Source organism: Fopius arisanus, unplaced genomic scaffold (assembly GCF_000806365.1).
Source record: "Fopius arisanus strain USDA-PBARC FA_bdor unplaced genomic scaffold, ASM80636v1 scaffold00084, whole genome shotgun sequence".
In the NCBI taxonomy this organism is placed as follows: Eukaryota; Metazoa; Arthropoda; class Insecta; order Hymenoptera; family Braconidae; genus Fopius; species Fopius arisanus.
The window spans coordinates 22,802-36,629 of record NW_011887823.1 but is presented as its reverse complement, the minus strand read 5'-3'; the positions used below and the strand labels follow the sequence as shown (position 1 = coordinate 36,629).

At 43.7% G+C, this 13,828-nt stretch overlaps 1 protein-coding gene across 1 annotated transcript; it reads left to right on the top strand.

Annotated features, from left to right (window-relative positions):
- Positions 1 to 8,678: 8,678 nt before the first annotated feature.
- On the top strand, positions 8,679 to 10,586 carry LOC105270314 (uncharacterized). Its single transcript, XM_011311166.1, has 5 exons — positions 8,679 to 8,951; positions 9,067 to 9,099; positions 9,177 to 9,446; positions 9,573 to 10,082; positions 10,359 to 10,586. Exons 1-5 carry the CDS (start codon positions 8,679 to 8,681, stop codon positions 10,584 to 10,586), a joined length of 1,314 nt encoding a protein of 437 aa, XP_011309468.1.
- Positions 10,587 to 13,828: the final 3,242 nt, after the last annotated feature.

The window sequence follows — 13,828 nt, the reverse complement described above, 5'->3', positions numbered from 1 at the left end:
TGAAAAAGTGGCTTCTATCATCTGACAATTAAACAATTAAAAATGTAATTACTTGCGCTCCATTATTTTTTAAATTTATAATATTAACACCTTCTACTCAAAGAATTCGAAAATACCATTGTAATCATTTATGCTTTGAAAACTCTGTAATAAAATTCCGTAAAAATATCTATGCATATATATGTATTGAATAAAAAATATTTTCTCCACTTGAAATCTCTGTCAATGCTCCATTCTTCACGATCCTCCAGACGTAAACATCTAGAGTTAACACGCCAGACACCTAGAGTGAGACGGACAACGTGTGGAGGTCTAGACGCATGAGTGAGAGAGATAGTAGAAGAGTGGGGATGGTGTGGTTACAGGCCCAACGTTGTCTTGACGCCTCGCTTCTTTAGTACGTTGAGTTAAATCGAAGCAACAAGTAAGTGCTGTGACAGTGTGAATTTAAACGTGATTTTTGAATTTTGTGATAACGAATTTTTTACTTAATTTTTAGTGGAACTTGAAGTCTACGTTTTCCCAGATCCCGAAATGAGGCAGGAGTGAGAGGAGGACGATGGAAGGATGGAGGAATGGTGGCTGGGGGAGGTGGAAAAATTGGGGGAGAATCTCCTCCGATACTTCCCCCTAATCGCTAGACTAGAGGTACCTATGGACTTAGTTCTTAAGTTCATGGCGTACCTGGGCAATCATTACTTCGCCAACAAGGTAAACTACTTAAAATCAATTGCAATTTCTTCCTCCCTCGTCTATACTTAATATATATTGTAACGCGGTATGTTATTTTCGACCGTTCGTCGGTCAGTGAAGCGTCCCGACGGGAAGTCAAATATTTGCGAGGCAAGAGTCTGAATTTGTTTTGTTCTATGATCTTAGTTCATTTCTTTTATTACTTGTTCTGAAATGTATTGAACCACATTTCACCGCTCAACCTGGGATACTTTATTGGAGTCGTCGTTAGAAATGCTGAAGTCCTCTGAGTTGATCTTCATTGTTTGGATGACTCGAGAGAACGGAAGGAAGATTTGGATTATTACGGATTTGAGGAAGATGCCATTGAGGATTTACTCAAGCTTTGGAAGGATTGTTACCGTTCCTGAGACCGGACTGGAGAAAATTAGTTCGGTGAGCGGTGGATAAATTTTGTTAACAAGTGTTGAAAAGTTTGAAAATAATTTTTAACTATTTGAAATTTTATTTGTGGAAGAATTAATGGTATTTGATGCCATTTTATGATACTCAAATTTCTAACTTGTTATGACTCGTTGGGTAGAGTAATTAAAAATTGACTGTCGATTTACTTTGTTGACTCGTTGTTGTTAACGAGTTTCTTTTGAATCTTAAAAGTATCGTGGTCTTGGCTGAGTAATTTTAACGACTGTTGTCTCTCTCTCTGTTCTAGAATAATTTTGTAAATTCTCACTATCCTATTGTCTCTTATTTTTGTCGGAAATATCGATTCTGTTTTGTCTGTCGAATTATTGGATTCTCGAGGTCATTGTTATTATCCTCGAGATTTCAACTTTGTATTCATCGTGGTTTGTGCGACCACGGATATTTCGATTTGATATAATAATTTATTTGCAGCATTGAAAGTGGAATTGTAGCGTCTGTCGATGCTCGAGACTTGTGTTTTGCCGGTAACCCTTTCGGTTACTCTCGGCGTTTGTTTACGTCTTCTCGAGGCAGTTCCCCTTTCAATTGCTTAACTCTCGTTTTCAATTGTATTGGTGGACTCGCTCCCGGGAACTACTCGAATCGTCAAGGGGTGTGGGGACTGGGGCCCGAGTGCTTAGGGTGTTAGGAGGCCTAAGGATAGGCAACAGCACAGGGCAGACACGTGGAAACATTCCCAGCTCCCCTACGAGACTTGCTGGCATATAGCATAGGACTCATACTGGCGTGTGAGCGCTCCATGTTAAATGGGGTGTGCATTCGAGCGGCTGATCCTTCGAAGGGGTTGTTCGAAGGGGTCAGTGGCGACGCTCGAATTCGGCGCGCTCCAGGAGAGCCTAATACCAGGGATATCCTGTGCGGCGAGGGCAGCACGTCCCGGCACACGGCAGCTCACCCAGCCGTAGTCGAGAGTGGGGGTACATCGGCACTACTGCTGACACGGCCCACTCACTCGGCAGAGCCGCTTCGGCTGGCTCCCAGTGCGGACCACTGGCAGCTCTCTCTCGAGCCCTTAGCTGGCTCCCAATGCCCAGCATTGGTCTTCTACGCTAGGAGAGGATCCTCCTCTCCCCGGGAGCCGTCTCTGAATGAGGGCAATACCCTCCTCGGGTGGTGTTCTCTAGGTGAGGGCCATGTCCTTCCTGGTGAGGTTCTCTGGGTGAGAGTCACCCTCTCCCCAGTTAGGCTCTCTACATTTGGGGCTACCCTAGTGGGCCCGTCACGCTCTCGATAGTGTGCTTTTGGGTGAGTAATCCCCAGGCTCTCGGCCTCCCGGCACTCCGCTATCTCACGTCGCTCTCTCGGCGAGGTGTTCTCAGAGGTCGCCCTCAGCGTCCCAGAACCCCGCAAGTATGCTCTCGGTATCCCGAACCATGGTCTGTTCTCTGTATCCTTTTTCGGTCTAGGTTTCGGTTCTTAGAGTCGCGTATCTGTGGACCCTGGCCCTCTCTTCAGGATCTAGCATCCTGAGCAACCCAGGCCTTCCCGCTTCCGTTCCATTCGTCATCGGCTTCTAGCTTCTCGCGGGTAGTGTTACGGTAATGAGGTTATCGTCTTAGTTCTGGGAGTACGGACTCCCCGGTTTTTGGGTTTATGGATTTGCGGATTTTGTGTTGTCGCGAGGACGAGTTCCAACCCCACTCGTCCTGTCCTTTCGTGCTCTTGTTTTTGGGATTTTAGGTTTGATGAGGTTGGCTGATCTCGGGCAAGGCAGGGCACCCCCCCTCCTTGCCTTTGTTTCGGTTCTTTCGGTTTTCGTTAGCTTTGGCCCATAAAAAGCTAGCTGGCGCCCGCAGTAATTCGGTTGGATTTTAGGATGCGAGTACGGGAACGGGCGTAAGTAATAACTATCGCCGATCTTCGGGACGAGATCGGGGAAAAGTGTTACAAATGGCGCCCGACGTGGGGCCAACGCGGTATTCGGGTTTATTTGGTTTTGGCTCGGTTTTGCTTTTTCTCTTCTTTTCCCGCTATTCTCACGGGTTCTACCTAAATTTACTCGAGTTGCCGGTAACGGAGCAGGTTTTGCGAAAAACCATGCTCACTGGCTACTCCTAACGCTATCTATCGGGATACGGACCCAATACGTGGCTCTGATACTCGGTCGGTAACGGTTCGGTGGTCCGTCCAGAGATGGCGCCACCGATCCGTCGTTGATGCGATACTGCCCTGCGGTTTTGACTCCAGTGGTCGTGACGTCGCATCCGGCCCGAGGCAGACACGTGCACGCTCACTAGGAGTAAAGACGTGTGTTTACTAGTTCTCTACAAAAATGGAAAACCCAGAAAATCCTCGCCCTGTGGTAAGTACATTTTACATGACGTGCTCTGGATTCTGTTGCACGATATTAATCGGGACGGCTAGTTTCTACCATAATTAACATTTTATGGTTTTAATTATCCGTTCCACCAGCCCTCTTGCCTATCCTTACGTGACTTGCTTACACATTGGTAGCTGGCAGATAAGTTTAACTGAGCCTCGCCAAATGGCGATGGAATTCGGATAATCTGTTCCCGGTTATTTTGCCTATCACCGCTGTCGTTTATGCTAAAGCACTTTGCACGTGAATGGGCTTGGTTTCAATGTACATTTCTGCCCTCTGATGCTTCTGCACGCTCCCCTAACCTGCTTGGCATGGCTTTCTCCCCTTCTCATTTCAGGAGGATCCGGATCTGGTGGACACGGAGCTGCAGCTTGCTACTGAAGGAAGCCTCATCGACCTGGGGAGCGACCTCTTCTTTCCTGAAGAGCCACTCCCCCCCCTCACCCCGTACGAGAAGATATTGGTGATGGACGTGGAAGATGAGGGGCCGCTCGACGATCTCGAGGGGCTGAAAGAGTCGCTGCAGGAGACGTCCCCCAGGGAGGCGACCACCCCAGACAATGGGCGGTGTTCCGCACCCCCAACCCCCGCTATCCCTTCCTCAGCTCTCTATTTCGGTCCCTTCGCGGAGATCGACGCATTGCTCTCTCCGGCCGAAAGGCTGTGGTCCGGATTGACGGCCAGGGTTCAGCAGGCAGTGCGAAAGCTGGTTCCCCCAAGACCGGTCCTGACCACGAGTGCCACTCAAACGGGGAGGCCACCAATGGAGAATTCCTGGCCTAATGTGGTCAGGGCGCCGACACGCCCCCAGAAAATTCCTTCTTCTCGGGGAAGGGTAGGGACCAATGAGCCCGCCTCCACGTCAGCCATGAAGCAGTTGGATCTGCCTCTCCAGCCAGATATCTCGCCAGTAGGAGTAATCCCTCAGAGGTCTCTCGAGATCCCCCCTCCTATCACTCCTCCGAGGCCGGACGCCAAGTCCCTAAAGGCTCAGAAGAGGAGAGAGAGAAGGAAAAAACTGGCTGAGGCGGCAACCAAATCGGGTCCTACCAGGAGCGACCAAGCCCTGAGCTACGCTGAAGTGGCTCGCACCGCGCCGGCGATACCCCGATCTTCTTCGGTGAAAGAGGCCGCCCAGGTCAAAACCGCCAACGCTCTCTCTGCGGCCACATTCAACCCCGTGACAGTCGGCCCTGCTCTCTCGGGAAGTAAGCCATCAGGCTCGACTTCCTCGCCTGTTCCATCGGTGAGTCAGCCACCTAGCTTGACTCGCTCGCCAGCTCCCTCAACTCCAACCCAGGTCAGTCAGCGTACCACTGGAGGTGTGGCCGCTTCTGGCAGGACCTCCCAGAGGTTCTGCTTCTACTGTCGGACCGCGAGTCGCGCCTACCGCTCATGTGAGAAGTATCTAAATGACTTGGAGTATTATGGAGGTAAGCTACCGCCACACCTCGAATGCTGTTTCGAGTGTGGACGACGAGGAACCAATGTGCCTAGGCACCAGCTCCCTAGTCGCGTGTCCACCGACACTCCAGCGTCAGCAGATTTGGTGGCCACCATCACTGCCGCTGTGCTAACACAGCTCGGTAGAGAGGCCCCTGAGAGGCTCGTAGAGTACCCAGCTACTCACGATGCCCCAGGACCCACCAGACGCCGACGTAGAGGGAGGGGATCCGGGCGTAAACTGGCTGAGTAACTTTCCCGGTAATTCCTCGCTCTCTGCTGATAAGCCAGAAGATAGCTCCCTTCTTACTCTCTTCTTCAAGGGATATTCCGCCACGCCTTGGATGAAGCACATCTCCGGCAGTCTCACCCCTACAATCTGAGACACCGGGATCGGGAATTTGAAGAGAATGATCTGGTTCTGTGCAGGACGCATGAGCTCTCCAACGCCGCAAAAAACCGCTCGGCCGGATTATGCAAACCGTTCTCTGTGCCACTCGTCATTACCAAAAATCTGTCCAAGACAGTTTACGAGTTGGCCGACCTCGATAGGTCGGAAAGGCCATGTGAAAAGCGTCAGTCAATGACCTGAAACCATATAAACCAGAGGCCCCGGCGGACGTCAACGAGACCCGCCCTTCCAAGAGCTCCCTATGATAGCTCTCTACGACAGCTCTCTCTATAGTCTATAGTCTCTAAACACCCGCAATTCCGGAATTTGTTTAAATTTAGTTAAACCAGCCATTTCAAAATATTAGGACAGTTTTAGGAACCCAGCCTCCTCCGCGATTGTTTTACTGACTGGCCAGCAACTGTCCTTATTGTTATTTATTTATTTTTTTTACTTCTGGCCGTTTTCGATAAAACGTCCTGGCGTCCTGATTTTGAGGTTTTGAGGTTGGTCGCTGAGGAATGCGTATGATTGTCGCTTCTTCCGCGGAGAGCAAAAATACGTCAAAAATAATATATATATATTATCAATTTTTGTTAATAGGAATCACAGCTCTACCAGGAGATGAGGAACTTCCTTAATTTTTTAAGGCTGGTGGGTCGCGAGATTGAGGCTCTGGAGATGCTGGATCACGCACAAGTCATCGCGGCAGCCGCCGTGATGAGTCTGGACGCGCAGAATCATTACGATATCTGAAGTAAGTAACATTCATTCATCTTGTTTTTCATCATCTTTCTTTATGTGTTCATAGTAATAAAATCTATTTTTTATATTTCAGATGCAGCTGTTTCCAGGGCAAGATGTCTTTTCTTTTTATTACATTAATTTATATAATTAACAATATGCTTTTCCATGTTATTCTTCCTTTATAAATATACGCTTATTAAGATTCAATGGACTATGTATCTAACGTTATCTTTTGCTAAAAATTTGTGTTGCAGGAACCACCCGGATAGTTTTAAAAAAAAAATAATGAATAAAAATACACAGCTTACCGTTATGCTCTTTTGTCATTATTTTTAAAAACCATTCAAGTGATTCCCGGAACACAAATTTTAAGCGAAAGGTAACGTTCGATACATAGTCCACTGAATCTTAACTTTAATAATTATATATAACGTCATTGAGATTTTCTAGGGAAGAATAGAATTTCATTGGAATAAAAAAAAGGGGGACTTAAATTTAATTGATTGTAAAAAATGAAAAAATCCACAGGTTGTCACCATTATTTATTGCAGCCTCCATTCTTGCAAGTTTATTTTACAAAGTTCTACATTGAATATTTACACTTTTTTTATCATGATTCCACATTGTGCAAGAGGCATGGGTTGAACTCGCCCTTCAGGAAAGTGATCTCCAAACGTTTAGCAGCAGCAACCTCACAGTATTTCTCTAGCTTGGCTGGATCCTGTTGGAAGGCGCTCGACAGTCGTGGTGGCAGATAGACGATGCACTCATCGTTCAGAGCGACAACCGCTTTGGGGCCGAATCTAGTCGAAATCACCTTCAGATCGGTGACTACGTACTTCTGGTTAACTGACAGCTCCGTTCGATGTTTCGTTGGCAGAAAATTTCCTCGAGTTGCAATTCTGTTGATGTCGTTGAGATTCGCCATCTTGATTATTGTCTCTTTGCTTGATTCACATCGTTTTAACAAATTTCGTGTGACTACACTTATAAGTTGGAGACTGAATGATGAATCAGTCGATTAACTCCAAGTACTTATAGGCTCTTCGCAAGTGGAGGGGGAATGCACTTATCATTTTTAATGTTAATCGAAAAAGAATTCCAAAGAATTTAGGCAATCTCCACCCAACAGTCAAATTCTTCGCAGAATCTCAACTGCCACCATACTTCGGAGAACTTCATGAAGAAATGTTAATAAATCGATCCAACGGTCAAATTTTTCGCAAAAACTTAACCGTCTGCATACATCTGAGAAATTGATAAAGAAATGGCAATGAATCGATCCAACTGAACCTTTATGACTCATTGAAACTCTGACAAGCAATGATATAAATTGATCTGAATTTTCTTGGAGGTTGTTAGTCTTATGTCAAGATGGAACGCAGCAGCATTGTGCGCTGTTCCCGAATAATTGAAATTTTCCAACATGCCTATCAAAATACACAATCTCAAGACATTCGACAATGGATTGATCGGTGTGCTTACTATATTAAATTTTATACTCGAGTTTTGAGAAGACGAAATCATCTATCAGTTGGCGAAAAAAAAAATTCTCTCTACAATTGCTAGGATTCAGGACTGTCAAGAGAGATTCACAAATAGACAACATCGAGGCGGCCATGTGGAGGTGCCATCACATAGCAGTCGTATTCGCACGGGCATTGTAATCAATCTCCAACATAAGGATCCAGCTTCCTTTCTCAATGATGCAAGACAACTGTCAGCAGCACATTTGAGAAGTCTTCTCGAACAAAATGGCAATATCAAAGCAAATACTATTTTAGCTTGCAACTTTACATTGAAAAAAGATGAAGTGATTACTAGCGAAGTTAAATATTTCAAAAGGGGGGAATGAAGTCATTCTACAAGCCTCAGATCTAGCAACATGGTTTGATGAGAATGTGAGTGAGCCATTGCTTACGAAAATCGGTGATTTCCAAGAACGTGACTCGGGATGGGAGTTGAGTGAAATTATAAATTTGATGGTCAATATGAACCGATATGGTCGGCTGAAAGGTGGCTCTTCAACGTATATCGAGCTGTCCTATGATATGATATAAAAAAGCTGTTGTCAATGTCAAAATTTCGGATGAATTTTGTTTTTCGTGGTCAGTTATTGCTGCTCTCTATCCAGCAAAAAGTAAACGATCTGCTACTTCGTCATATCCTGACTATACGACCGCAACTCTTCAACACAGTCAAAAGCTACTTGATTATGCAAACATTCGCTTCCCCATATTCCATATTCCAGATATTCCAAAATTTGAGAAAAAGAATGACTTGTCAATTTATGTTTATGGAATTGAATGTGGAGTGAACAGTGAGAAAGAAATTGTCCCTTTCTACCTCAGCAAGATGAACTCATGCACACCCACAATTCACTTACTGCTCTTTTGTTCGAATGTGCATGTTGCCGTTGATGTTCAACCAATTTACCACTTCGCATGGATAAGAGATCTCTCAAGGCTGGTTAGTGCGCCAATTTCCAATATTGCACATCGTATGTGGTTGTGGGATCGATGTTTGTGCCGTTTCCGCGAAAAGCAACATTCTGAACGTCATCGACAGGATTGTTCCATTATTAATAAGTGCAAAATGGTTTTACCATCAGAAGAGATGAAAATTTTGAAATTAAAAAATGACAGATATAAGGTGGCTATACCATGCACGATTTACGCTGATCTCGAGTGTATTCTACAACCCAGTGATGGCGGTGATGATGATAGCTTACATCAAAAACATATTCCAGACAGTGTTGCCTTTTACTTGCAGTGTTCCTTCGATAATAATCTATCGCGCTTTGAAATTAAACGTGGAAGTGATTGTATTGCGTGGGTCATGGATGAATTAAAGAAAATCGGGGTGATGGTAAATCATAAACTAAGAACGATTGTACCAATGGAGCCGCTCACATGCGCGCAGTCCCTGGAATTTGCAGCAGCCCAAGTGTGTCATATATGTGAGGGGCCATTCCTTTTGACAGACGTTAAACATCCAGATCATTGCCACTTCACAGGTAAATATCGTGGAGCTGCGCATGCCGGATGCAATATAAACTACACAAATTCACATGAAATACCAATGATTTTTCAGAATCTTTCGGGGTATGATGCTCATTTTAGAATTTTGGATTTGGTGAAGGAGTTCAATGGATCTGTCGAATTGCTGCCTTTAACAAAAGAAAAGAACAGTTCATTCAAGAGATCTATTCCACAAACCAAAGTCAACCTAAGATTTATTGATTCATTCAGATTTATGGCTAGTAGCCTGAAAAAATTGGCGTCCTACTTCACTGATGAAGATAAAACAATTACACAAGCACATTGCAGCACTGAGCAATTTCATTTATTAATGCGGAAAGGGGTATTTTCATATGAATATTGGGATAATTGGGATAAATTGAATGATGGAGAATTACCATCGAGAGTAGCTTTCAATTCCACACTAAACAATCAAGAAATTTCAGAGGGAGATTATCCTCATTCGCAGGAAGTTTGGAAGAAATTTAATATCACAACACTTGGTGAATATTCCGATCTCTACTCAAAAACAGATGTTCTCCTCTTGGCCGACATTTTTGAGAATTTCCGAAAAAGTTGTTTGTCAGTCTACAAACTCGGCCCACTGCACACAGCACCTGAATTGGCTTTTGATGCAATGCTCAAATGCACTAGAGTGGAAATCGAACTTTTTACAGAGGCTGATAAGCTCTTATTTATTGAGAAAGGGATCCGAGGTGGTGTGGCGCAATGCATAAATCGCTATGCTCATGCCAACAATCGGTATATGGGTGAGAATTATAATCCAAACGAAGAGGAGTCCTATCTCATGTACATTGATCTCAATAATTTATATGGAGCAGCCATGAGTCAGTACTTACCATTGGGAGCATTTGAGTGGGAAAATTTCGATGGATTCAATGTCCTCAATGGTCCTGATGATTCACCGATTAGATATATTTTGGAAGTGGTTTTGGAGTATCCGAAAGAGCTCCATGATGTACATAAAGACTTACCACTATGTCCTGAACATTTATTTATTCCTCCAAATCTCAAGAATACCAAACTCATGACAACACTGTATGATAAAAGAGACTATATAATTCACTATCGGAACTTGAAGCAATGTCTGAGCCTTGGTATGCGATTAACAAAGATCCACCGAATCTTTAAATTCAAGCAAGCAGCATGAAGCAAGCAGCTGAAGCCCTACATCGCATTAAATACAGAGATGCGAACAAAATCGACAACTGAATTTGACAAGAATTCTTTCAAGCTAATGAACAACGCAGTCTTTGGGAAAACGATGGAAAATGTGAGAAAGCACAGAGATGTCAAGTTGATCACCAAGTGGGATGGAAGATATGGTGCGAGAGCCTGCATTGCCCGATCAAATTTCCAGAGCAGTCTAATTTTCAATGATAATATGGCAATCATCGAACTCAAACGAGTTCAAATCTGGTTCAATAAACCAATCTACATTGCATTTGCCATCTCGGACTAGTCAAAAATTTAGACCTCCGATTTCCACTATAATTGTGTGAAATGTGAGTTTGGAGAGCGATCTAAATTAATGTACACCGACACAGACAGTCTTCTATATCAATTCAATGTTCCAGACATTTATGAGTTGATCAAAAGAGATATTTCGAAATTTGACAGTTCAGACTAGGGGTATAAACTTTTTCGAAAACAGTTTTATACTTGCTCATTCGCACTTTATCACCCACTTTGAATTTAATTTGGGCCCTTCTTATTCTCTCGTACGTCTCCATAAATTGATTTCAGCAACGATTTCTCATTCTTGGATGTAACATCTTTAGGCTTCATTTTTATTGTACGATGTTTCGTGTTATTATATTCTGCAACTAAATCACTAATAGTATCAATCCATTTGTAGGTTCCACGAATTGAGAATTGTTTCCACATTTTATTTTTCAATGTTCTGTTGAAGCGTTCCCATATTGATGCCGTGAGGTTGCTGAAGGTCGAGTACATGTGTATGTTATCCTGCTTCATGAGAGTTTGGAAACTTTTATTATAAAACTCTTTGCCTTGATCAACATGGAGTTTTTTTTTTGGATTCGCCGCTCTTGGAAGATGAGATTCATGGCATCCACAACGTTATTGGCACTTTTCGACTTAATAGGAATGACCCATGCGTACTTGGAGAAAATGTCAATTACAGTCAGAAGGTAGTGGTAATTTTTGTTGCTGTGTGCTCATATCCACGAGATCAGCCTGCCACGTTTCATTCAGCCCTCGAACCTCAACGCGTCTTCTTAGTTGTTTCGTCGAGCCGACCGATGAAGTTCCTCTGCTATTGTTCGCCTCTTGGACTCCATTTTCTTGTTTGAGAGCATCAATTAACAAAGTCTGAATAGCCTCGAGAATCTGAATCAAAATTTAGGAATTTATAACGACGAGGACGGGAGTAGGATAAATAAAAATCGGTTATAATCATTCTTACATATTTCACTATTGATCAAAAGTCATTTTTATCTATCGAAAAGATCATAATGGCTATAAAACCTTAATTCTAAACTTAATCTACGGTGAACATTAACCTAAAAGAAGTTTTAAATCAATTGTAGACGGTAGGTGGGAAAGGTAGGAAACTGCACGAATTCGTAGTCGGGGTGAGTGAAAGATAACGTAGGGTTCCAGCGAGAGAGAGAGATACGACCTTATAATTCCGACTGATCGGTCGGTAGGGCGTAAAACTAAATTAGGTAGCATTATCCGATCGTTTGGTAACGACAGTATCCGGTTCGGTGGCGAAACCCCGACCATTCGTCTAAATTAATCGTAGCCATAAAGTAGGTAGTAACACAGTAGGCAGCGAACTAAAATATTGAGGTAGCGGAAAAGACGTCCGGCGATAGGGAATGATTAGCTAGCCTACTTCCCTGGTTAGGTAGCTTAGTGTGGGGTTTTGGTAGAGAATTCCTCGACCCCTAGCTAAATCAGCGTTAACGACGGGATAGCTAGCCGTCCGATATTCCCCACCTCACCTAGTAGGTAGCAGATTTATTATCCAGAACGCGGTTGGAAAACCAAGTAGCTGAAATCGACGAATAGGTAGCTGGGATTTAATTTCCCAGCGTTGTTATTGAATTGATTAACTATTCCTTATAATGATTATAATTATTATAATTACAACTTGTTAATTAATTACTTAACGACTGAATTAATTAAGTAATTATTCAATTTGGACTAATTTGTTAACTGGTTTCGCGAAACGGGGAAAATAACGGTAATTCGTGGGAGGTAGCTTCGTAGGTTTTCTGGTCAGCCATAATTCCAGAAAAAAAGAATATTTTCGATTACGGAGCCCGAGAAAATTAATAGTTAGAGTTTGCCGGAGGTAACTCGATAATTTTGTGGTTTCCAACCATAACAATTTGTTCACTAAAAGGTAGTTTCCCCATACTCAACAGGAATCCGCAAAATGATGGGCGGTTATGTCTCGGGGAGCATTATTACATCACCCAGAGAAAGTCACCCAGCCGTATAAAGGTAGCCCAAAAATTACTAGAAATGTAGCAAAAGGAAATTCGACAAGGGTAGCGAAAATTTATTGGATAGCGGGGTCTTTTCCTGAGCCCTTCGGTAAGCCCGGAAAACCCAATAGAATTGGTACTGAGTGTCGGAAATTTATGATAAGAGAGCGTAGAAAATAGGTGGCGATAGGTGGCCTGGGCGAGGGGCATTCCGAGCCGCGTGGAATCCCTCATCCTGTATATTTCGCCCTTTTGGGGCGATAATATAGATCCTAAATATGTTTAACATAATGAGGTAGCAAGGGGGGGGGGGCATTAGGTAGCATTAGGTAGCATTAGGGAGCATAAGGTAGCTTTGAGAGAGGCTTTTTGCCTTCTTAGCAGGCAGCTTATAGAGGAGGGTCTCGGAACCCGTCTTAGCTCGATTTTCGCAGTTCACTCTCGCTCTTGATCCTAACAATTACCCTCTAGGACTATAGGTGACGGATTCGCCTGGAATTTCGTCACAGAAGATAAAATGTGAAAATCATGAATTAATTTGTTGTTGTTGTTGTAATTATGATTATTGAGGTGGCATAAAAGAAAAAATTCGCCGGCAATAGAACGTCCAAAAATGATTGCAACTACAGTTATTAGCTATGAAATATTAGATATTAGACATCAGAAATGACATATTAAATAGTAGACATCACATGCTCGACATTAGATATCAGATATCATATGGTGGATATCCCTCCCCCCCATAACCGGCCCAAAAGTTTGGCGGCGAGATTACCATCGCCGAGTCCATAAAGCAGAACCAGCCATTACCGACCGAGGGTCAACAAGAATGCGATATTGCCCTCCCCCGCAGCCTCACCACGCCCCGCACCCCCTTCAGATCCTTATATCCAGAACCGGTATAGCATATCTACTACCATACAGGTGAGTGCATTCGCCGTTGCACCAGAATGACATATGCCAGGCCAACCAACCTTACGCGCCATCAAAATTACTGAATTGACAGCTCAATTCCCTTTAAGAATAAGAAGTGGGAAAACTTCGCCATAATTTCCGCCAGTTAAAAGTCAATCGTGTAATAAACATGAACCGATCCGCTCTCCAAAACCAAAAAATAAGGAAGTCTAGAAGCAACCGTCGGAGCGATAATTTGACTTGGTGGAAATGTCCTTTCCGGAATCGATCTGTCATTTTCGGGCGTTAGTCGATATAGTGCGTGGTGAACTATTGAATAATAGTAAAT